Source organism: Echiichthys vipera (genome assembly GCF_963691815.1).
Source record: "Echiichthys vipera genome assembly, chromosome: 7".
NCBI lineage: Eukaryota > Metazoa > Chordata > Actinopteri > Perciformes > Trachinidae > Echiichthys > Echiichthys vipera.
The window spans coordinates 6,400,531-6,425,051 of NC_139832.1; the positions used below are offsets into that span (position 1 = coordinate 6,400,531).

General features: G+C 40.5%; 2 protein-coding genes across 2 annotated transcripts in view; one reads left to right on the forward strand and one right to left on the reverse strand.

Moving 5' to 3' along the window:
- Positions 1-2,079: 2,079 nt before the first annotated feature.
- rlbp1b (retinaldehyde binding protein 1b) lies at positions 2,080-6,933 on the forward strand (the record flags this gene model as incomplete). The annotated part of the gene is made up of 6 exons (XM_083917202.1): positions 2,080-2,208; positions 2,449-2,653; positions 3,187-3,365; positions 4,214-4,372; positions 5,575-5,685; positions 6,805-6,933. Exons 1-6 carry the CDS (start codon positions 2,095-2,097, stop codon positions 6,931-6,933), a joined length of 897 nt encoding a protein of 298 aa, XP_083773328.1. The 5' UTR covers positions 2,080-2,094.
- Positions 6,934-9,625: 2,692 nt separating this feature from the next.
- The window catches only part of LOC310949150 (monoacylglycerol lipase ABHD2-like), a 15,460-nt gene continuing 564 nt past the window's right edge, over positions 9,626-24,521 (reverse strand). Inside the window, exons 2-11 of the mRNA XM_083916485.1 lie at positions 22,194-22,265; positions 20,741-20,974; positions 18,728-18,903; positions 18,202-18,369; positions 17,438-17,621; positions 17,090-17,182; positions 16,594-16,695; positions 16,417-16,486; positions 16,211-16,295; positions 9,626-13,094 (exon numbers count right to left, since the gene is read on the reverse strand). Of these exons, the coding sequence (XP_083772611.1) occupies positions 12,868-13,094; positions 16,211-16,295; positions 16,417-16,486; positions 16,594-16,695; positions 17,090-17,182; positions 17,438-17,621; positions 18,202-18,369; positions 18,728-18,903; positions 20,741-20,952 (1,317 nt within the window). The 5' untranslated portion in view covers positions 20,953-20,974; positions 22,194-22,265 and the 3' untranslated portion in view covers positions 9,626-12,867. The remainder of the gene's footprint in view (positions 13,095-16,210; positions 16,296-16,416; positions 16,487-16,593; positions 16,696-17,089; positions 17,183-17,437; positions 17,622-18,201; positions 18,370-18,727; positions 18,904-20,740; positions 20,975-22,193; positions 22,266-24,521) is intronic.

Here is a 24,521-nt window from a genome sequence, read left to right on the forward strand (position 1 = left end):
TCCCCTCGCCAGCAACTTCACATCTGCCTCAGGTAAGACTCCTCTGCGGCTCCACTTCTCTTTTCCTCCTGTTGTTCAACTCTGCAGCTCTTGTGCAGTTTCACACTTCTTTATAGAGCCCTGATTTTGAACAGAGACCTTGATATTCTCTTATGAAGTGTCATGAAATCAAATAATGTTGATATTTGGCTGTATTTGACTCGCAAACACAATTCTCTCCTTGTATCTTGAGGAATTTGAGTTCTAGGTGTTTTTAAGTAAAGACGATTAGAAGACTCAGTAGGTGCATCATGGGACTAACTCTGGGCTGCATTCCCGCTGTGACCAACAATCCCAAAAATGCATGTGCTGGTGGGACTGCAGCTGTGGATATTAGTGTGGCATATTTTTTGTTATGATACAGAAACATCTAATAACTGGTATTTTAGTCATGAATGTTTCTCTAAACATCAAACTCATGAGAAAAATGATCAAGGTCTCCAAAGACTGCAGGCAAATGTGTTTGAAATGACTTTTAAATTAATGTTGCAGCCATACAAATGTACATTGTGATATGTTTTTCTGCAACTTAAGGTTATTTTTTCATTGTGACTTATTGTTACTCATGGTTATTATTAATCTTGTTCTATAAAATGCAAGTTGTCCATCACAATTGGTCACATGAATGTCTTCAACTTTGCTTGTTTTGTGTTTTTACTTAAGAAATTATTAATCAATTATAAAATATATATGTATATAGATGAAATGGCCTGTGGGTTGATGAATTGATCAGTGTTAGAACGGGAAATACTACATGTGCTACAACACGATTAAAAGAATAACTGAATCTACTTTATGGGAGATTTAAGGGAACATTAAGGTTGTTTACTGAATTTATGAATACCTTAACATCGATAGATAAACAACAGTCGACACTGAAGAGTTCTGTAAATCCTGTTGATTATGAAACCAAAAGACTGTCAACCTTAAATCTGCTGATAGATCATCCAGGAACGGGCAAGTGCTAAATATAACCGAACCAAGGTGCCCTGTGATAGCAGAGAGGGCGGGATGAAGGAGGATTAACGCGGAGCACAATTTATCAATTGTTGTTGTTTAACCTCCCTTTGCTTTTCTTGCAGACAGTTCAAAGGTGACACAAAGAGCAGAAGACATGGCTGTGGTTGTAAGTATTTGCACTTTTACGTATTGTTCTGCGTCAGCCTGACTTTTGATTAAAGAGAACTAATCAGTGCTGATATTTTCCGTGGGTTTGTGAGCTAAGAAAGAAAAGGCCCGTGACTGAGTAATTCGCTGAACACAAATACCCATTCACCGTCCTGTAACGTGGACTCAACATTTCTCAACACCAAAGCCCATTGTTTATGGATGCTGTCAACAACTACAGTAGCCTTAGCGGCTAATCTCTACTAGCGGTCCTCAGCATGTATTTACAGGCTTTACTGGACTCATGTGAGGGAGATTAATCAAACACTGAGGCCTATTGATTATTGCTCCTGCGACACGGGTAGATATAGTTAGTCTCACGTGGATAAGACGTGTTTTAGGCCTCACGCGGCACAAACACGAAAATTACATAGTTTGCTTTCATCCAAAACAACATGAAAGATCAAACTTAGATAACCAGATTCATGAGCAGTCGGCAGCACAAGTGTTCCTCTGTAGAGACATTAATGCACTGAGCTGTTGTTGTTGAGTGAGTACCAATAATAGCAAGGCCCTGAAACTGGCCCAGCGAAATGGGTTGCATCCATAATTAACGATATGCTGATGATGATAAACTGTCCACTGTGAGAATGATCCATTCAGGTGAGAACAATAGTGCAACAGCCTGCTGAGCAAAGACAATGGTTGCTATTAAAGATCATGTGATTCAGTTTACTCTCAATTATGTGTCAGTAAAACGAAACGACGCTCTCCTCCTTGATGTGAAGTACTCTTACGTTAGTACACTGCAGAGCTGCTGTTAAGGTCAAAATGGCTGCTGTGAAAAAGTACTTGTTATAGTAACACTTTCACCTGGATGTACATGACCAAAACTGTGCTGTTAAGTCATGTTTTTACATCCTGTCCTTTCAGAGTGGAACTTACCGTATGGTGTCGGAGGAGGAGCAGGCTCTCAGGGCCAAGCTGGAGCGTCTCACCGTCAAGGACCACGGGGCGGTGTTTGAACCCTGCGCCAGCCTGCCGGACCACACCAAGCAGAAGGTAGCCAAACATGTTCACACGTTACCAGATCAGAAAACAAGAGTTTATATAGAGAATCATGAATTTAATCGCTGTATTCAAGGACGAGTGAGGAGGATTTTGAGGCTGCAGGTTGCTACTCCTCTGCGCACTGCAGAACCGTAACCTTTCGTTTACTTTTTGAGAGTTCTGTCACTAAACAGTGTGAAACCAAAGCTGTCCAAACTGTGAGCCAACTGTCTGGTCTGGCTCCCCCTACAGGCCAAGGATGAGCTGAACGAGACAGATGAGAAGCGCGTGTCTGCGGTGAAGGAGCTGCGAGCAATTATCAAGGAGAAGGCGGATGCAGGAGACGACCTGGCTAAAGGGGTGCAGGACACGTTTGGGGAGAAACCGGACAGTTTGCTGGTCCGCTTCATCCGCGCCAGGAAGTACGACGTGCCCAGAGCCTTCGACCTGATGAAGGGTATGATAGACGTGGCATACATGTATACATTAATTATAATTAATAAAATAAAATAAATCAATAATAAACAGCTCAGTCAGATCTTTTAACTTGGGTAATGGTAGAAATACCACAGTCTTACTTAAATATATTAGCATCAAAATATACTAAAGAGTAAAAGTACTTTTTCAGAATCATACTTTTCATATTACTGGATTATAATTAGTGATGCATTAACGTGTACATTGCTTTATTGTTGCAGCTGGTAAAAGTGGATCTTATTTCATCTACTTTATTCACTGCTGGGCATAATAAATCATGCAGCATCATTTATAATCATTCATTAGTTGTATTTTGTTTTTAATAATCTGAATCTGCAAGTTGTTTAGTTATCAACGTATTGGTAATACAGTGAATTCAAAGAAGTGCGTTGGCTTTATTAGGGCCACCTTTGTAAAAACAGTATGCTTTAATTATACTTTACTTGTTAATTAGTAAAAGCCACATTTACAGCCTGGTGTGACCCTAGAACCTGCTGCTGTGTTTCCACGCAGGCTACGTGCGTTTCAGGAAGGATTACCCCGAGCTGTTTGAGAATCTGACCCCGGAGGCCGTGCGCAGCACCATCGAGGCCGGCTACCCCGGCATCCTGCAGAGCAGAGACAAGTACGGCCGCGTGGTTCTGCTCTTTAACATCGAGAACTGGGACTACGAGGAGATCACATTTGACGAGGTAAGAGGGGGGTCTCTGGGTGACCGTTTGTCCCACAATGCACCTTAAAAAAGCACATTTTCACGCTCACTTTTCTTTGGAATGGGAAAAAAAAAAGCATCAATACCACGGTATAAAAATACTCTGTTACAAGTAAATACACACGACTATTAGCAACAAAATATACTTGAATTACAAAAATGAAAAATACTCATGCACACTGACCCATTTCAGAAGAATATATATTTTACCAGATAAATATACTGCTGCTGATAATTTATTAGTCGATTTATACATTTTTTATTATAATCTTAATCTGTAAAGCATCATCCTGCAAAACCCTCCTATATGTATTTATTTATATTTCCTCTCCTTGCTAATTTCTACTTTTTTTCGATTCAGTTATTCCATTTCATTCTTTCTTCATTTTTATTTTTTATCTATTTCAATTTCTTTTTAACATGCTGTCACTTACGTGTCCGCTTATGTTTTGTAAATGTATGTATTCGTCTTTTCTATAATATGTCCATATTATATATATTTATATGCACTTATTGATGAATTAAGGGGGAAACTAAACTAGTGTAATCAAATAAATATAGTGGAGTAAAAGTATAAAGTAGCATAAAATGGAGATGCACAAATACCTCAAAACTGTTCATAAATACAGTATTTGAGTAATTGTACTTAGTTACATTCCAACAATGGATCTGGCAATCATTGTTCTTCATATCACCTCATTTTACGGAAACACAAAGAGAAGATACAAACAGTTTTATTCCAAATATAATCCAGATTTAAATCAATAAATAAACGCCTGTGTGTGTGTGTGTGTGTGTGTGTGTGTGTGTGTGTGTGTGTGTGTTCAGATCCTGCGTGCCTACTGCGTGATCCTGGAGAAGCTGCTGGAGAACGAGGAGACTCAGATCAACGGGTTCTGCATCATCGAGAACTTCAAGGGCTTCACCATGCAGCAGGCGTCCGGCATCAAACCCACCGAGCTCAAGAAGATGGTGGACATGCTGCAGGTGGGGAAAATAAATTCACGTCACAGACTGCAAGACGGATATTCTGGACAGGGAAAGCCAAGTTCAGTTTTCAGATGGCAGAAGTTTTTAAACGCTCATTTTTAACCCTCCAAGAAACGTCTAGACATTTATTCATTCAGTCAGTATCAAGTGTCAAACATCAACCTGCCCTTTCCTTCTAGTGTTAAATCTCCATTATGCATTAACTTTGTGTGAGCACACCATATTTGACCTTTGAAAAGATAAACTCCCAGTGAAAGGAAGAAAATAAGGTTTCCAACCAGAGCATTTTTAGTTTTCTTTCAATGTGAAAAGTTGTATTCAGGAGCTCCAGGTGATGTTTTGGTGCAAATACACTTTCTTATTTCTTTAGTATAGACACTGAAAAGAATACAATGTGGTGCTGTCTTTATATTTGAGTCAATAGCACCTCTGACAGTTAATATTAAAGTGTTATATATCATTGGAAAATACACAACCATTCTGACGATATATAGAAGACTGCAGTCGTTTACCTTTTCAGAAATGGTATTTTTGTTCCTCACTGCAAACGCTGTCATGACCGAAAGAACGAGGTCGCGGGTACAAGCGGCCGAAATGGGTTTCCTCAGGAGGGAGGCTGGAGTCTCCCTTAGAGAGAGGGGGAGAAGTTCAGCATCCGTGAGGAACTCGGAGTAGAGCCGCTGCTCCTTTGCTTTGAAAGGAGCCAGTTGAGGTGGTTCAGGATCATCTAGTAAGGATGAACCCTGGGAGCCTCCCTAGGGAGGTGTTCCAGGCACGTCCAGCTGGGAGGAGGCCTCGGGGAAGACCCAGGACCAGGTGGAGGGATTAGATCTCCACACTGGCCTGGGAACGCCTCAGGATCCCCCAGTTAGAGCTGGTTAATGTGGCCCGGGAAAGAGAAGTTTGGGGTCCCCTGCTAGAGCTGCTGCCCCGCGACCCGACCCCGGATAAGAGGCTGAAGATGAGATGAGATGAGACTGCAAAGTCTAAAACACACTAATGTAACATTGATGCTGCACTGGGCTCTTAATGTTAAAGATTGTAAACTCTGCATGGCGACATACTTTCGCTTTTGCATGATTCTTTGTGGAGAAACTCACTAATTCATTATTGACAAAATGGTACGAGTTAAGAATTTCTTTAACTGAGGACCGCCCTCAGAGCTTTATCACCAAACGCACTCTTTCTTTCCCCCTCAGGATTCATTCCCTGCTCGTTTCAAGGCTGTGCACTTCATCCACCAGCCCTGGTACTTCACCACCACCTACAATGTGGTCAAGCCACTCATGAAGAGCAAGCTGCTAGAGAGAGTGAGTCAGACACATATGGTCCTATAAAACACCTTCACCTTGCAGAACCTACTTAGTGTTATGTACATGAAGAAATCATTTGCAAGTCAACTTAATTTTATTGTGTCGATCAAATGAGACTTGTCTTTATATATAAACTATGTCTGTAAAGTGTAAGTCCGGCGAAAAAGGACCCCATGGTCTTTTCCGGCATGTATTTATAGAGGATGCCCGGAGAGATGCTAACAGCCTCAAAGGGCTAACACTGATTAGCTCAGGGCGGTGCGCTAACACATCCAAAACAGCCTTTTTTAACCACTAGTGTTGCTCAAAATAGCACCAAACCTCTGCAGTAGCATGATAAGAGTCCCTACACATAAATGAAGCACCAACAACGTAGTTAAAGAAACCCAGAGTTTATTAAAAACTTTCCTCCTTGAACTGAACTCCAGTGCATTCGGTGATCAACTTGTTTGGACGACCTGTCAACATGGACCTGCTAGTGAGGCACAGACTTGTAAAACAGTCTTTTTTATTAAACTCCAGGTTTGCTAACTACATTGTTGGTGCTTCGTTTTATATGTAGGGACTCTTCTCATGCTACCTTAGAGGTTTGGTGCTATTTTGAGCAGAATTAGCGGTTAAAAAAGTTGCATTCAGCGCACCGCCTCAAGCTAATCAGTGTTAGCGCTGTGCTCCGGGCATTCTCTATACATGGCTGATAAAAAAACTGTCTCGATGGCTTATTTGATGTATTTTCATGCCGAAAAAGACCATGGTGTCCATTTTGCCGGACTTACACTTTAATTTGTTATGTAGACAATACATATGCAAGTCTGTTTTTAGTTAATACAATGTGTTGCCAATACACAACTCAGACAGGAAGAAGATTGTTGTTTAACCTTTCATGTCATTCAGCACACGTTGAGCTGTTACAGTCAACATTTACATCCACTCAAATTCATTATTTCAGTGTTAATGATGTTTTATCTGTTTTCTGATGTGTCACTCTGTTGCACTGACTTGATAAAAGACTCCCCACTATCACAGGTATACACTCAAGTTAAATTTCCACTTATCCACCAGTCGGGTGATGAAAATACCCAAACGCCTCTAACAGCCACTGTCCTTGCTCTGTAGGTGTTCGTGCACGGAGACGAGCTGGAAAACTACTACAAGGAGTTTGACGCCGACATCCTTCCCTCCGAGTTTGACGGAAAAGGTTCCAAATACGACGGCAAGGCCACAGCGGCCAAGCTGTTCGACTAAACCTCCTCCCTCCAACCGGGCGAATAAGAGCCGTTACATATTATTACAAACCCCACAGACGGTGGAGACTCAAAGCCCAAATCTAGCTGTGTGGTTGAAGGAAAAACAATGCTTAATATTTAAGATTTCCAGCTCTCCAGGCTAAAAACATTGACTTCACCTCACAACAGTAAAATCAACCGTCTTAGTATAAAGACAGGCTTCAAGTAGATAATTTATGACGACGAGCAGGGAGAACCCCTTTATTTTTTTTTGGAAAATTTGTTATTTTCGCACAGTAAAGCAGTTTTGGGCATGCAGTGCTTTGAAGCTTTGTTGTTGTTGTGTTTAAAGAAGCTCTGAAAAGACTCAATTCACACTATTCTTTTCCATGTCCATCCTTTTTCTGATTCACAGACGTCTGAGAGCTCACTGAACGTCACCAACAAGTAAAGTTTTTCATGCTCATTACTGTTACTGTAGCCTATCAGAGAGACCACACCGTGTCCTCGGTGGTGGTTTGCTTTTCTTAAGCAGATTTCAAGGCTTTGCGGGTTCATTTTTTTAACACCAGACTCAAATGAATGGAAGTCAGTGTTTGTTCGGGAGGCAGGATTTAATCTAAAGTGGCATTGTTTGGGAAAAATCTGTGTTATTGTGAAGTATCCATAACCTGTAGTTACATGAGTGAAGAATGCAAAAGCAACAGTTTGAGTTTTTGACCATTCAGATACAATAAAGTCTTTAATTTCATTTGTTAAAGGATAAAAACCATGCAGTCCAAACTCAGTAGTTCACCCACACAGCTCGGTTGAACACTGGCAGGCCCCAGCTCTCTGAGTTTCCGCCCTCTGCCCCACCCCCGATTCTCCTTGAAGTACAAGGCTGATATTCCAACAAGTGCCTGTCTCTCGTGTGTCTGTCTCCTTCAGTATGAATATCATGAAGTTTTACCCATTGTGCAAGCCGGTGCATCAATAAGAATGTCAATAAATGTACATTAAACTGTATATAAATATAAGTTGTAGTCTTTGCATCAATTCGTAACTCTAAACTCAAGACTCAAGACTCGTGCTGCACTTTCTCTTTTTGCTTTTACTGCAGCTGCACACAAAAAAGAATACAAAATACAAAAGTATACAAAAGGAAATAAGTTCACAAATAAGAAAAAAAAACATGTATCAGCATATATACGGTTAACTCTGCCTGAAAGGGAGTAGGTAGAAGTTTTCACTTATTTAATCCTACCCCCTTTTTCAATAATTGCTATATCTATGTAATTTATCTACTTTATGTAACTATTAAATCAAACTATACAATAATCAATCGTATGCAAATGTATAAATAACAAACAATATGTACAAAGTAAAACAATATAATGTATAGGCCTACATGTAAAGATCCATAGAAACACCTATAAACACACATATATATAACTTTAAATATACATATACAGCCCAAAGTTACACACAAAGCCATTGTTTTTGTTTGACAAATTGGGACATACTACTTCTTCATAACATTGCGCCTTCAGCTTTGACCCTCCTGCCCGTATATCTGTTGCAGTCAAGGAGCTGTCATCCATCTGCACTCTCTCGGCGGCTCGGTCTGTGCACATCTTCCGCTGTGCAGAGGATTGTGGGTCAGAATAGCCCGAAAAGCATGAGACTACATGTAGCTGCAGCAGGACATCCTGGGGCTTCTGACACGCTATGTATTGGGATAATCTGGTATAATACATCAGTGCTTCTCAAACTTTTGAAATATTTTATCAGCCAAGTAGCCCCTGACATGCCCAAAACATCTTTGGTTGGAAGAAAAGGTGAACGAGTGAAGGGGTGCAATACAGCGCTGCACCCTTCAGTGTTCGATTCACTAAACAACAACCTTGTCACTGAAAAACACTTAAATGTTTAGACATCATTTAATTCATTCATTATAATTATTTTAGGAATCATGCATTCAAAAATCCTCTGTACTCCCTGCAGTACTCCAAAGTACCCCTGGGGGTATACGTACCACCATCTGAGAAACACCATACTTAATCAAATACTGTACGTACGTATACTATATGAATGTGTGCAAAAACAGTCTCCAGCTTTGTGAGCGGCTCTGTGAGGTTGTACTCCGGTGGTGTTTTGAGCTAAATGTGGCAGGATGTGGGGATAATGTTAACGATGTTTGCCATCTTAGTTTAGCGTGTTAGCATGAAAACATTTGCTAATTAACACTAAACTTCAAGATTTAAGACCTTTATTTTCCATCTCTTGGGCGGTTGTTCAGAGAGTCAAGTTAAAAAGACACAGAAAGACACAAAAATCTATAAAAACAGGGTCTTAAACCCTATATAAAGGGGAACGTGAGAGCATTGTAAACTGTACCAACACTATATAAAAGTGTCAAATGCATTGTAAATTGTAGGTCAGGACATAAGTTAATTTTGTCATGGCCAAAAACTTAAACTATAGCTGAGGCTAGAGGGGGATGTCATTAGTTTTACAGGTGTTTTGGTCAAAAACCAAAGTATTTAGAAAGTTAAAAGTTTGACCAGATGGTGGCGCCAGAGGAAAAGACATCAGGAGTCATCCTCTGTGGACGATGAATGTCTGCTCCTACTTTCCTAACGAACCATCCAACAGTTGAGATATTTCAGTCTGGACCAGAGCGGTAGAGAAGAAGGTTACAATAAACACGCATAAAAACCATCTATGTGAAAAATATTTATTAATGGATGAGTTCAAATGACAGGTATGACCGTGCATCATGTCAGAAGAAAAGACACATTAAGATTAGATTTGTACTCCACATAGAACAAATAGCAACTGCAAAGACAGTAAAGTGCAGGCGAAACAGTCCAGGCCTCAAACAGTCAGGACATATTGCACATACAGCCACAATAGTGGTGCAGAATCAAAGTAGTATTCAATCTGAAAGTTAAAATGTTGATTAATAAGACTTGCATGGACGTGGGTGGAGTGTGTGTTTATTTACAGTGTCTGACAGGATGTTACTCACAGGAAACCGTGACTAATGTCGAACATGCACACCAAAGGCCCAGAATAAACCACAGAAAACAGACCATGACTGCACACCAAAGCCACCTCTTATTCTGTCTACGGGTACAGGACATGGAGTGCTTTTCTTAAGGAGAAGACCAGGTTGTGTACCTGACATAGCCGGTTACATTTAACCGGTTATGTCACGTTTGGTGTGAGTTTTCATGCATCTTGTTGTGTTTTAATGTAACAAAAATGTCTTTTCTCCTTTCTTCACTGTGCAAACTCCACCCGTCCGTTATGTAGCAATAAGCAGCTTAAAAACAAACCCCCGAAAAAAATAAATAAAACCTTGGTCACTAATGAAACATATTAGTTAGCCCTTGTTCTGAGTGATGTCTAATATGAGACCTCCATTGTATTTGAGCCAAAGCCGTGTGCTTGTGTTTCCAGGGAGTCACATGTGCCCGAAACGCACCAGAATCATTAAAAAAAAAAAAAAAAAAAGTACAAAGTTGAGCTACTTCTTTATTGAAAAGTGAAGAGTGCTTTGGTCCGTTTGTTTGCTAAGTGCATAAATTGCGAGTCCCCTTATTTAAAACGCTTACCGTCTTTGTCCCATTTGCTCTCTTTTCTCCCGTTCTGCTGAAAGAGTTTGTAAAAGCAGGTTGAACCGACTTTCACCTGAACCCGGTCATGCTGACTTTGTTCAGCATCATGTGTCCTAAATTCTAAAAATGATCTTTTTTTGTTGGTAATAATCAACAGCAGCGTTTAGGAAATTATAGCGTCTGACCATCCTCGTGCTATTGCAGCAGTTCATGGAATGGGACGAGCTGACCCGGAGCAGAACGACGTTAACGCGTGTTTATAAGAAGTGACCTTATTTCCATTCAACAACACAGACAGGACAGGCGAGACACTACAGGTGACATTTTTAACTAATAGCTAACACCTTAAAACGCCCCCAGTTGATTAATGTGAAGCCAGGTTCAAAACTTCTTATTAAAGTCAAAGGTTTTAACAGAGGAGGCTTTTTATCACTCCATAAATCAGAAATTTTCTTTTAATTTCGTCATGTTTTTAGGAGTAAATGTTGCTTTAATCAGGCTGTGGACGATATATGAGCAACCCCCCCTCAGTAGAAACCTTCAAAATAAAGATAAGAATAAAAAGTTTGTGCTACTGATGTGGATATTTCTGCCTCAGAGTGTGAAAAAAAGTCATTTTGACCTTTAAAAGAGGTATAATGTTAAAGTCCAAACACACTATAGAGGAATAGGGTGAAAATTTAAACTATGAGATACCGACGTGAAACTCCCCCAGCTGATTATTCACATTAAGATCATTATTTTTTGTATTACAAGTTTTCTGAACTGTTATATTTAAATGTGCAGTTGAGGCATTATCTAATGCTAAATTGTGCTGAATTTAGGATAAATCTACAGACAATGTAGTAAAATAAACACCTAAATGTGTTTTTGGATGTTTGCTTTGCACTCGTCTGAAAGAAGACACATAATCGAAACAAAAAAGCCCCAAATCTCAAACCGCAGTGCGTGAAAAAATAATGTTTCTGCCTGCAGTGTCTCGCCTTATACCGTCTGACTGTCCAACTGAATGGAAATGTGACACGCTGACCTGGAGCAGCACAATATGTGAATGCTAATTAGTATGAAGTGACCATGTTTCCATTCAACAACACAAATTGTTAGGGGGGGAAAACCATTTTCATAACATCTTTAAAAACCCTGATTCCCTGATTCTTTTATTTTGAAGGTCAGCAGCAACGATGCCGGCTGATGGTCCACTGCATAAAATAAAAAAAAGATTTAAATCGAGCAAAGCAAACCCTCTCTATATATACATAATATAAATACTCCAAAGTGGGTGTTATTTAACAGAACAATGTCTGTTTTCAGTAACTTCCAGGTAGAAAACCTATTTGTCCCATACAATGAATTCATCGGCGTTGAGCAAATGGGGACGAGGAACAACTGGATGAACTCTCATCGCGTCGTTTCGGCAGAAAATGACAACAGAAATATACAACTTTACCAGATTTTCTTATCTGAGTATGCAATTTTAGGTCGAATGCCAGTTTTCTACCCGGAAGTGATTTGTCGCTAGTGCAACGTCACGGTGGTCCGGTCTGTAAAACAGCAATGAGATGTCATCATATCAATACTAAGGAAATCAAATTTACAGCTGAATGAACACGACAGACGTTACATTGAGCAACAGCTGGAAATCCCCACTGTAAACCATTAATCATATCTGAGATAGCTCAGTGACTCATGGGGAGCCAGAAACCTATTCTGTTGCAGATTCACATTTTACATTAAGGCACTTTGAATCTGGTCGAGAACGTCTACAAGTTTAATTCTGAAAGGCTTTTTTAAATAGATGATAACATGCCTGAAAATATCCCTGATGTGGGTCTTCAGGTGTGTTAAAAAGTGTATTGTGGTTAAGTGTTTAAGGCTTCAGACTGTGTCCACTAAGATGCATTTCCAGTTTTTATAAGGATTTAGTTTATTGTAGTTGTCTAATTTGTATGTAACTTATGAATATTTGTCCATCTAGGTACGTTTTACAGTGTAATTCATGTAGAAAAACACTATTTACTCTTCTTCCTACATGCAGGTTGAAGGTAACATTCATGGTCTGGTTGCAGTACGTCTCCTCCACTAATTATATCACCCTTCTGACCAGACTCAAGGAGCAGCAGCTGCCAAAACCCAGCGGAGGGTAAACTCGTGTTACACTGGAGGTTAACTGGGAACAAGAGGAAGGACCAATTCACAGCAGGCTCACCTTACAGTTTCAGGTGTCTTACGTTGAGTTTACAACTTGGCGTACACATTTCAGCCTTTTCTAATCCAATTTTAAAAAGAGCAAATACAGAAGAGTTTGCCTGGTTTGGTCTATTTGTTTCGTCTCGTCTACGAGCCGCGCGTTACCCACTGAGTGTTACCCCTGTGCTCTGCAGGCAGGAGTTCATGTCCCTGTTGCTGATCTTCTGGCAGGGAGGCAGGTTCTTCTCCCAGTGGCACATGGCATCAGCGTACTCCACTATGACCTTGTCCATCCAGGTGAGGGGATGAGGGAAGAGCACGGCTCCCTCGAAGAAGCCCAGGTGGCCTCCGTGTTGGGTCAGGGCGAATATCACATTGGGCATCTTTTCTGCAGACAGAGGGAGAAGTAAGAACATCTTTTGCGTTTATGTGACAGCACATGTGGTTGGAGTCGGAAATATCTGAAACAGGAAAATAAGTTGTGGCACATTTGGTTTGTCTGTCTACCAGCCATAAAAACTACTGATGCCATGAACCAATGAGCCAAACATGACATAAGTCCATAACTGCAAAGTGTCGGTTCACCAAACTGTACAATATGAATCCTGACGGGAACACTGGCTAAGTAGTGACAATTAAAGGTCCCGTATTATTCTCATTTTCTGGTTCTTACTTGTATTTTGGGTTTCTACTAAAACATGTTTACGTGCTTTAAATGTGAAAAAAACACAGTATTTTCCTCATACTGTCTGTCTAAATTTACCTGTATTCACCTTCTGTCTGAAACGCTCCGTTTTAGCGGCTGTCTCTTTAAGAACCCCTCCTGAAAAAGCATAGTCTGCTCTGATTGGTCAGCGTTTCTGGGTCTTGTGCATCTGTGCTCTCTCTATGTCTCTGCAGTGTCATTGCAGTCAGGGAATGACCGTAGCGTCACTTTCTACCTATATATATATATAATAGATTTGTGACATCACAACCTAACAGGAAGTCTTGACGGCTCCCTTAAAGACACCGTGTCTGAATACGAACTATGTGTGTTTCTCTGTGGATTGATTTGATTCTTTCGCAGTATTCATGCAGCATCTCGAGCTGTTTTATAATAAAAAAGACATGTTATCTTGAAAAACTTTAATCTATATCGGACCTTTAAACTGCAGTCTGCAACATTTTTTTTGATCATATCCACTGAAACCGACACTATGCTCCAATAAAACAACATCAATCATCTGGGTTTAGAAAAACACACCTTTATCCGCACCCTGAAGCTGTTTGTTTTGCAAAAATCGACCCCGCCCGTGTCATCCTGTCCGCTCAATGCAGGGCTGTGTGTGAGCCGACTGTCACTCACAGTTCGTGCACACGCCACAAATCCCCCCTCGTGCATGTTACAATAACACAGGCACACGTCTCAAGCTAGGCACACGCTAAATGACGTTAGCAATTGCTATCTATGAGTAAGTCAGCCAGTCAACCTCCATGTAGAGTGTACTCCATGCTGTTTATCAATAAGAGATGAGACAGGCACGTTCACAGAAATCTGGTGCACACGCACTGACGAGCACTCAACGGGAGGGAGCGGAGGAGCTCCGTGGTAGCGTGAGAGTCTTGAAATTTGACTGAGTCAACTAGATCTGCCAGACTTGCCGACTGCAGCTTCAAAGTTTACTGCACAGATAAAGTTTTTATTTTATAGCACCAGATAGCGCTGGTGACGACTTTACAGCAGGAACTTGTCGTCTGTAACTGCTGAATAGTGAATATTGTTATGGTTATGAGGTCGTATCTTTTATCTCTTCATTGTGTCTCTTGGGTTTGCCCGTCTCTTATATCAACTGAAAGGTTATTACGTGGATAGCAATCAGTAATAAATCACACGCCAATTTAACTAGATATTGGGGGTTTGCACAAAATATTTTGAAAAGACTAATTTTCTAGAACTAAGAATGTTTGTGGCAATATTTGTTTATTCAGTGAGTTTTAAGTTGGTTATCTTGGTCTATACAAGAAAGTGTACTCATTAACAACCAACAAAACATTGCTCTGTAAAGTTTGGACCTTTCAATAATTGCGAGTCTCTGTAAGGAATGTAGGGAAACGTGTAAAGAAAAGAATTCATGTGCGTTCATTTCCTTGAAGTCGAGGACGAGTTTAGAATTTCACTTGTCACGTTTTAAGTCATTACTCACACTGATTTACACACACAGGGGCCAGTGCATGTGACCTACTGAGACAAGACAAGGCAACAGGCTGGGCACACGCACACACGCACACACGCACACAAACACGCACACACACACACACTGCTCTATATATAATCCAACAGCCTAGTCGTATCACATGGCCCTGAAAAATTCAACATGACCGTCTGGGCAGGGCCGTGTGGAGCAGATAGCTGCGACAAGACTTTATCAGCACTAAAGACTTGGGCTCCAGTGTCGAGGAGGGACAACGGGTGCATTTGTTCTGCACTAGTCTCAGTTTGCGTCACTGCCAGGACAACGTTTGACTGCCTTTTGTCTCTAGGAAACATGCGAAACATTCAAAACAAACAAAATATGAGTCGTTATGGCAACGGTTTAGTTAGTCCACTGTGTGTAGAGGAGGAGGAGATCATACCTGCATACTTCCATTTGAGTGTTTTTATAAAAAGGTGTGGACATTATGATTTTATCGTGTTGCTTTTGTGTATGTGACCTTATTTTCTGATTGGTCCACTATGTGAGGGCTCCCAGTCTTTTGGCTCAGGGAGAGTGGTGAGTGAACCAACCCATTGCAATCAGGTGCGTGTGTGTGTGTGTGTGTGTGTGTGGGGCACTGATTGGCGCCTATTAAGCCCAGGTGTGGGGATGCTTCATATACCCTGAGCCTCTGTGCTGAATCATTATCTCACCATCAGAGGTAGTGAGAGATTCTTCCTGTGGTGTAGCTCAAAACACCAACTCAGAACTTTGCGTGTATTTGTTGGCGTTTGCATGTTTCCCGGTGTGTAACTTGGGGTGCTGGTGAGTTTGTTGTGACTCCAGCCTTTTGGGTTATCAAAGGTCTCCGGGGAAGCCTTTGCCTTTTATTTTGTGTTTTCTGGGTCTTCTGGAAAATTTTGGTTTTGTGTCAGCTGTTTGGCAGCAGTGGTTGAGTTTCTTAGTGTTCCCTCTTGGATAACTTTGAGACATCCCTCGGTCCGCTTCTGCGTCCCAACCCCCTCACCGTCCTGACATACTAAGACGATTTCTTTCTTTTTTTTGCTGCATTCAGGTAATCTTGACTGACTGAAATCTATTTGAAGTGGAAGTCTGGGAAGTAGGTTAATCATGAGACTGATGAAGGTTTATTTTGAGTCAAACTGTCAAAGGTTTACTTCATCATCATCCACTTGGATAAAACGCATGAAATACTTTAATTGAATGACTCTACGTCATTACCAAAGCAATATATAGTACCCAACAACACCCCTAATACTCTTACTAGTCGACCAACGATGAATGGATCTTATTTCTTAACACAAACCTGCGAGTGTGCGTGGAATATCCAGTAGGGACTGATGAACGAGTGGGTCGTCTGAGGAGTTGAGCAGGAGGAGAGGCACAGTGACCTGGAGAGGAAACAACAGTTTGTTTATGAATAACTTTGTGAGGAGCAGCAGTATAAGCAGAAGATGTTATGGTTGTGGTTTAGTCAGTGTAGTACTGTCGTTGTAGTAACCACATACTCACGTTCTGCATGTATTGCACACAGCTCTCCTTCTCATAGTACTCCTTCAAGGAGCTGTAGCCGTGAAATTTCCTGCCGTACAAATCGTGTGAAACCATCAGTGACCGAGACAAGAGGTGTGGAGTTTGTGGCGGCCACTAGCAGCCGAATCAAAACACAAAACTCGACCCAAACTTCACCTCATGATGCTGTCATCGATCTGCATCAGAGACGTGGCTGCGTACAGTCTGCCCATGTCTGCGTCACCGATTTTGCTGGAGTTCAGGCTGAGCAAACTGCTCCTGTTGAACAACACAGTAAAGATATTTAGACAAATAAGGACAGGGAACTAAATCTTTGTTTGGCTGGTGTAAGACTTGTTTGAAATTTCAGAAATGTTTTATAATTCATGAACTCAGTCATTCACATTATTGGCCTGTTTTTTTCAGCATTAGTCTGACTTTTAGGAATTATTTATTGACAGTCATGAAAGTATTTCCTCCTGTGGATGTTTATCTTGTGCTGCTGCAAATGTTCATGCAGAGAAACAACTCAGTGCATTTGAAAGAAAGCAAGATCCAAGCTTTCTCTTCAAATCAGAATAAAGCAACACTGCAAATTATGTTGATAAAATGACATAAACTCGAAGGGATTAACACATCTGTATCTGCAGAAACTGTTGTTGTGTCTCTCCACCTGTGTGACAGGATGAGCTTCTTCATGTTGTCTGCCAACACAAAGTTGTAGAGCCTCCGGCACTGATCCCACTGCAGGAATGTTTCCTGGGCCCTGCATACACAAACACACAACACTAAGGTAGGAAGAAAACCTGACCAGCAACATGTAATGTACTAATGTAGTACACTAGGTTAGACAAATGTGCGGTGTTAGTTTAGACAAAAGTGCGGTGTTAGTTTAGACAAAAGTGCAGTGTTAGAACCGGGGCTGAATTTGAAACACTGACTCAAATAACCTGTTCTATGCGTTGTTTTAGTCATGTCAAGTCATGGATCTGCTCATTTGTTTGTCCTTCATTCCACCAACCTGAGGGCGCTGTAACCCTGACAGACGGTGACGCAGCAGAGCACTCGGTCCTGGTTGGATCGGTTCTCACCCAGGAACTTACAGACAAGGTTTCCCCCGAGACTGAAGCCCACAACCATGAGCTGCGTCTGAGGGAAGGCCCGTTTGACGTAGCCCACCATGGCCGCATACTCCCAGGTACAACCTGCATGAGAGAGAGACACTTTTACAACTGTGAATGAATATTTTCCCATGTTTTTGTGTCTAAGGGACAAATAGGGACAACCATTTTCAAAATTGGTCCATTATTGAGCCGCAAAACTGTCTGCAAAATAATCCTTCACACACATTATGACCTTTCAATTTACGTCCTTTAGAAGTGATTATTTTTCCGCTGACAAGCTCAAATTGTTATTATAAGCGTGACAACTTTATGAAAAGAACACTGTTCCAATCGGTTTGTTATTGTGTCCAACCAAAAATCGAGCAGGTTGTCAAATACAGGAGTTCCCCTTTAAGTATGACATTAGATAAAAATGCTGTGATGATCCCGCCCCCTTCTTGCTCAAGCCACAAACAAGGAAATCAGCTTTTCTCAGTGTGTTTCTCTGTTGTAACCTTGACTTTATCTCGGTTTTGCTGCATTTGTTTTCTTCCCCTAATTTTAGTTCTCCTCTATTTAATGAACCAACATTAAATGTGCAATGAGGGGAACTTCCCCATTATGGTTTGCACAGAAACATGCAGTCACACCCGTACTGATAAGTCCACCATGTGATGTTTACCGTAGGTGAACATGCGGGGCGAGGTGAGCTCCGTGTTTGGCAGGGCTCCCAGGTGGTTGAGGACGGCGCAGCGGTAGCCCTGACGCTGGGAGTGATCCACGAAGGTCCGAATGTAGTTCTTCTCGCTATGGTTACCAATCCCAGGGCAGATTACCATGGTAATGTCATCTGACACACACACAGACAAGAGGGAACACAGACACACAAAGTGAAATCATGTGTGGGTGTTAAAGTGGATGTCGTGTGTGTGTGTGTGTGTTGATTTAATTGGCTGCGGTTATGCTTGGCATTTACACTCGAGGGATTTTATTAGTAGTCTTCCTGCTCGTGCATACTGTAGTGTAGTTCAAGCTGATGTACTCACGATCCAAACAAGCGCGTAAACCGCAGGTGGAAAGACAAGAAAATAAAAACCAAAACAACTATCAGTGATACCTTGTTTAAAAGTATGACAGGTGATCAGGCGTCGTGTGATTAAACCCTAAACATGCTGCTTCGGTGCTTCACTGTAATATTTGCCACTGACCTCCTGTGCTGTGGTTTCCACGAGCCTCAAAGAGGTCAAAGGACGCCGTGGCCCCGTCCTGCATTGGGAGGTACTTGCGGACGCCGCAGGGCGTTGGAGTGTTGACACGTCCCATCTTGCCGTACAGAGCCGTCTGGAGATGTCCACTCTTACCCCACAACATGGGAGGAATGTATCTGCAGAGAAAGGTGAAGCTCCGTGTTACATGTCACAGCTGTAAACTCCACCCTGAAGATGTTTCTGCGCTGTCTTAGCAAAGATTATCACATTACAGACAGTAACTCATGCCACTCCAGTTACAGGAGGTGGCAGACAAATCTTTTTCGGCGCAGTCAGTCATCTAACGGAGTCGGATTTGAACTCGGAGCTGGAGAAGATTGCTTATTAGCGGTTGACATTTTATTTCATTAAAACGTGTAACTCTAGACCCCTTATTCCTGTAAATGAGTTAGAAATAATTCTCCCTCAAGCCAGAAGTATCGAAATGCCTTCCAGACACTCCCACTCCAAACAAAATGCTCGAGAGAAAAGAAGTGCAGAGCAGAAACGTAAACAGGAACTGCATAGGTTTTAACATCAAAGTGTGTTTACAGGTCTTGGGCGGTAGCAGAATAAACCAAAGAATGTGAATAAAAAAACGTTTGTGGATCCAGGGGGAGCTGCGCCAAGTTGGATAAATTGCCTCAAGCCATGTCATTTGAGTCATTGTCGGGTGGGACTGAACATTTTATGGAGGAGTGGAGTTACACCCAGTGTGACACACCCAGATCTCCCGCTGACCTGTGGGCTCATGAGTTGCATTATGGGTAAAAGTAAGAAGGGAGAATATGTGGAATAGTCCATATATATCATGTTCTCCTGAATCAGCTTTTTGTCCATCGTGAGTCCGACTTTGTTGGTGAAGTACTCTTTAAAGGCTGATACCTGACTGAACCCGCAGGCTTTAGATTAGAGTTGAAGAATGTAGTTCAAGTCTCCAAGGTCAAGTGTGAGTCATTCATGTCAGGTCAAGTTAAAGTGTAATTCCGGCGTAAAAGCATCCCATGCTCTTTTTCGCATGAATACACATACAATATATTATATACAATAGTTTTTACAAACTATTCCAAACCTTTTTACATCTGTTATTAACTTATATTTCACCAAACTGGCACAAACCACGAAGTTTGCGAGTTTTGCTGGAATAAAACATCAAATCTTTTGGATTGCACTTGAATGGACTTTACTATGAGAGGAGCTGCTACAGGGGCCAGTAGGGAAGTCTTTCAAAACACTCTTTTAATAAACTCTGGGTTCACTAACTACGTTGTTGGTGCTTTGTTTTATGTGTAGGGACTCTTCTCATGCTACTGCAGAGGTTAAGTATTATTTTCAGCAGTATTAGTGGTTAAAAAAGCAGTTTTAATGCCTTCACCACACCGCCCCGAGCTAATCAGTGTTAGCCACGGCTGGGATGGGACGCTTTTACGCTGAAATTACACTTTAACAGTCGTCAAGTCTGAGAAACAAGTTCAGTTTAGAGCTCCATTTTCTCGTTTCGATCTGTTAGATGTTCTATTTCTTATTTTCACAGCAGGCTTGAAAGACCTTGTAAGTGCAAGTGAACCTCCCACAAATTAGTCATCTGATGCTTCAGCCCAAGGTGCATCACAAGTCTTAAATATACAATAATAATAAACACGGGGTGTGAGCAGAAGTTCCTTTAAGGCCCTTTCCAAAGATTTTAAGGCATCATCACTACTTCAAGTCCTAACCCGTTACGTCAGTGACATGCTTTTACTCACGTTTACTGTATATTTATTGTAAGATGGCAGTAAAAGGAAGCTTAGTGTAACTTAATCAAGCAGACGTCAGTGAGAGGTTGTCCTTTTCAGATGAATAAACTCCCAGAATCCTCACTACACACCGCTGCAATGGTTCAATTCATGCACCCTTTAGTTCACAACATCCAATGTGGCCAAATATATCATTCTATCATTGAAGCTACAGAATGGGACACCCTGTAACACTCACTCTTTGGTCAGCATCGGGCAGGATTTGAACAGGTAGCGGCTGAGCGGCGTGTCCTGGTGGATGATCTCGGGCGGCGCTGCGGTACTCTTCAGGTTCAGACAGCGGACGATGACGTAGAGGACGGTGGCCACCGCCGCCAGCTTCATGCCATCAAACATGGCCGGCAGCTCCGTGCCGAAGGTGTTCATGTCGGCGTCCTCCAGGGTGGTCATCGTGGTGGTGACAGTAGAGGACCTACGCACGGCACAGTTAGGAAAGCCTTTCACTTACTGTATGAAGAGCTTACAGGAGGTTTAGGGCCATTCGGACACATGATTAATATCTAATTGGCTGCTATTGAAAACTTACATATAAAAATAGAATTAAAGCAGTTATATACTGGATATGACGGTGACAGGTTTGGGCTCTGCCTTCCTCAGCATGTGTGCTGCAGTCACTCTCAAAAAATGTCTGCACGCCGTCAAACAGGAAGTTTTACTTTCTCATGCTGGTCTAAAGTCTGTTTGCAGATCCTAATCTCTGATGCTGCAGGCAGACTTTCTGCAGCAGAGCCACAATGTTTGTTTATATTTAAAGGAACTAAATGTCACGTATTAAAGCCATGCATTCAATTTCTTACTTAAGGAAACATATTTAGCATCAAAATCAGGGTTCGTACTCCTTTTCCCAGGTCAAATTCAAGCACTTTCAACTTACAAATACATACGGAAAATGATTATTTCACCTTTTTTATCCCATTAAAAGACATGGTTTTATGCTATAAACAACTAAAATTGTATTTTTTAACACCAGAAGAATAAGAAATTTAATTAAATGTCTATTCTAAAGCTATTTGTTGTGACATAAATGTAATACAGATGTAAATTTTAACCACTTTTCTAACACTTTATCCAGAATTCAAGCACTTTTCAAGCACTTTATCCAGAATCCAAGCACTTTTCAAGCACTTTATCCAGAATTCAAGCACTTTTCAATCCTTAAAAACACAACATTAAAACTTAAGCAGTTTTTAAAGATCTCAATTACCCGTACGAACCCTGAAAATGTGCTCATTAAAGTACAGAAAGAAAAATTACTCAAAAAAACAGCTAGTAAAACTGATTCTCTTCATGCAGAATTTCAGAATAACATTATATAATTGGATTATAATACAGATGTCACTTTAATGCTGCAGCTGCTACTAATTTAAACAACTTTATATATTTTATCTGCTGGCTCCTATCTTAATCTATGCTATTGCAGCCTAATATATTAGTTGATTTATATTTTGTTATTGATTTGAAATAAATTAAAGTACAAGTGTCTCAAATTTGTAGTTAACAAACAGTACTTTAATAAATGTAATGTGTTACTGTGTTGCTTTACACCACTAGGTTATGGATGCTTTTAAATACCAATTTTGACCACTGGAAAAACAGATTATCTCTATTGATTTTACACAGTTTTTACACACCTTTTTATCTGACTTTGAAGGAAGTACAGTGGTTGCGGTTCCTCCTTTGTGTCCGATGATGCGCGCTCAGTGCTGAGAATAAAAAACAAACAAACAGCTACTTGTCAAAACTTACTGGTTTCAGTGCCTCAGGAAGAAACAACCGAAACAAACAGGTTACACCAGAAACTCACAAATCCTGTATGTTAAGTGTCTGTTTTTATCACATTTAGACACATTTATGATGCACGAACGACACAAAAGTAGAATAAAGTAGAAGAGAATAGAGAAAACACCACAAACTGACAAATCCTGCATGTTATGTGTCTGTTTTTATCACATTTAGACACATTTATGATGCACCAACGACACAAAAGTAGAATAAAGTAGAAGAGAATAGAGAAAACACCACAAACTGACAAATCCTGCATGTTATGTGTCTGTTTTTATCACATTTAGACACATTTATGATCCACGAACGACACAAAAGTAGAATAAAGTAGAAGAGAATAGAACAAACACCACAAACTCACAAATCCTGCATGTTATGTGTCTGTTTTTATCACATTTAGACACATTTATGATGCACGAACGACACAAAAAGTAAAATAAAGTAGAAGAGAATAGCACAAACACCAGAAACTCACAAATCCTGCATGTTATGTGTCTGTTTTTATCACATTTAGACACATTTATGATGCACGAACGACACAAAAGTAAAAATAAAGTAGAAGAGAATAGAACAAACAGAAACTTACACCCGAAACACACAACTCCTGCACGTAATGTGTCTGTTTTTATCACATTTAGACACATTTATGATGCACGAACGACTAAAAAAAGTAGAATAAAGTAGAAGAGAATAGGACAAACAGAAGGTTACATCAGAAACTCACAAATCCTGCATGTTATGTGTCTGTTTTTGTCACATTTAGACACATTTATGATGCACGAACGACACAAAAGTAGAATAAAGTAGAAGAGAAGAGAACAAACAGGAGGTTACACCAGAAACTGACAAATCCTGCATGTTATGTGTCTGTTTTTATCACATTTAGACACATTTATGAAGCACGAACGACTAAAAAAAGTAGAATAAAGTAGAATTGAATAGAACAAACACCAGAAACTCACAAATCCTGCATGTTATGTGTCTGTTTTTATCACATTTAGACACATTTATGAAGCACGAACGACACAAAAGTAGAATAAAGTAGAAGAGAATAGAACAAACAGAAGGTTACACCAGAAACTCACAAATCCTGCATGTTATGCGTCTGTTTTTATCACATTTAGACACATTTATGATGCACGAACGACACAAAAAGTAGAATAAAGTAGAAGAGAATAGAACAAACACCAGAAACTCACAAATCCTGCATGTTATGTGTCTGTTTTTATCACATTTAGACACATTTATGATGCACGGACGACACAAAAGTAGAATAAAGTAGAAGAGAATAGAACAAACAGTAGGTTACACCAGAAACTCACAAATCCTGCATGTTATGCGTCTGTTTTTATCACATTTAGACACATTTATGAAGCACAAACGACACAAAAAGAAGAATAAAGTAGAAGAGAAGAGAACAAACAGACACTTATACCAGGAACTCACAAATCCTGCATGTAATTAGTCTGTTTTTAGCACATTTAGACACATTTATGATGCACGAACGACACAAAAAGAAGAATAAAGTAGAAGAGAAGAGAACAAACAGACACTTAAACCAGAAACTCACAAATCCTGCATGTTATGTGTCTGTTTTTAGCACATTTAGACACATTTATGATGCACGAACGACTAAAAAAAGTAGAATAAAGTAGAAGACAATAGGACAAACAGAAGGTTACACCAGAAACTGACAAATCCTGCATGTTATGTGTCTGTTTTTAGCACATTTAGACACTTTTATGATGCACGAACGACACAAAAGTAGAATAAAGTAGAAGAGAATAGAGAAAACAGAAGGTTACACCAGAAACTCACAAATCCTGCATGTTATGTGTCTGTTTTTAGCACATTTAGACACATTTATGATGCACGAACGACACAAAAAGTAGAATAAAGTAGAAGAGAATAGGACAAACAGTAGGTTACACCAGAAACTGGCAATTCCTGCATGTTATGTGTCAGTTTTCATCACATTTAGACACATTTATGATGCACGAACGACACAAAAGTAGAATAAAGTAGAAGAGAAGAGAACAAACAGAAGGTTACACCAGAAACTCACAAATCCTGCATGTAATTAGTCTGTTTTTAGCACACTTAGACACATTTATGATGCACGGACGACACAAAAAGTAGAATAAAGCAGAAGAGAATAGAACAAACACCAGAAACTC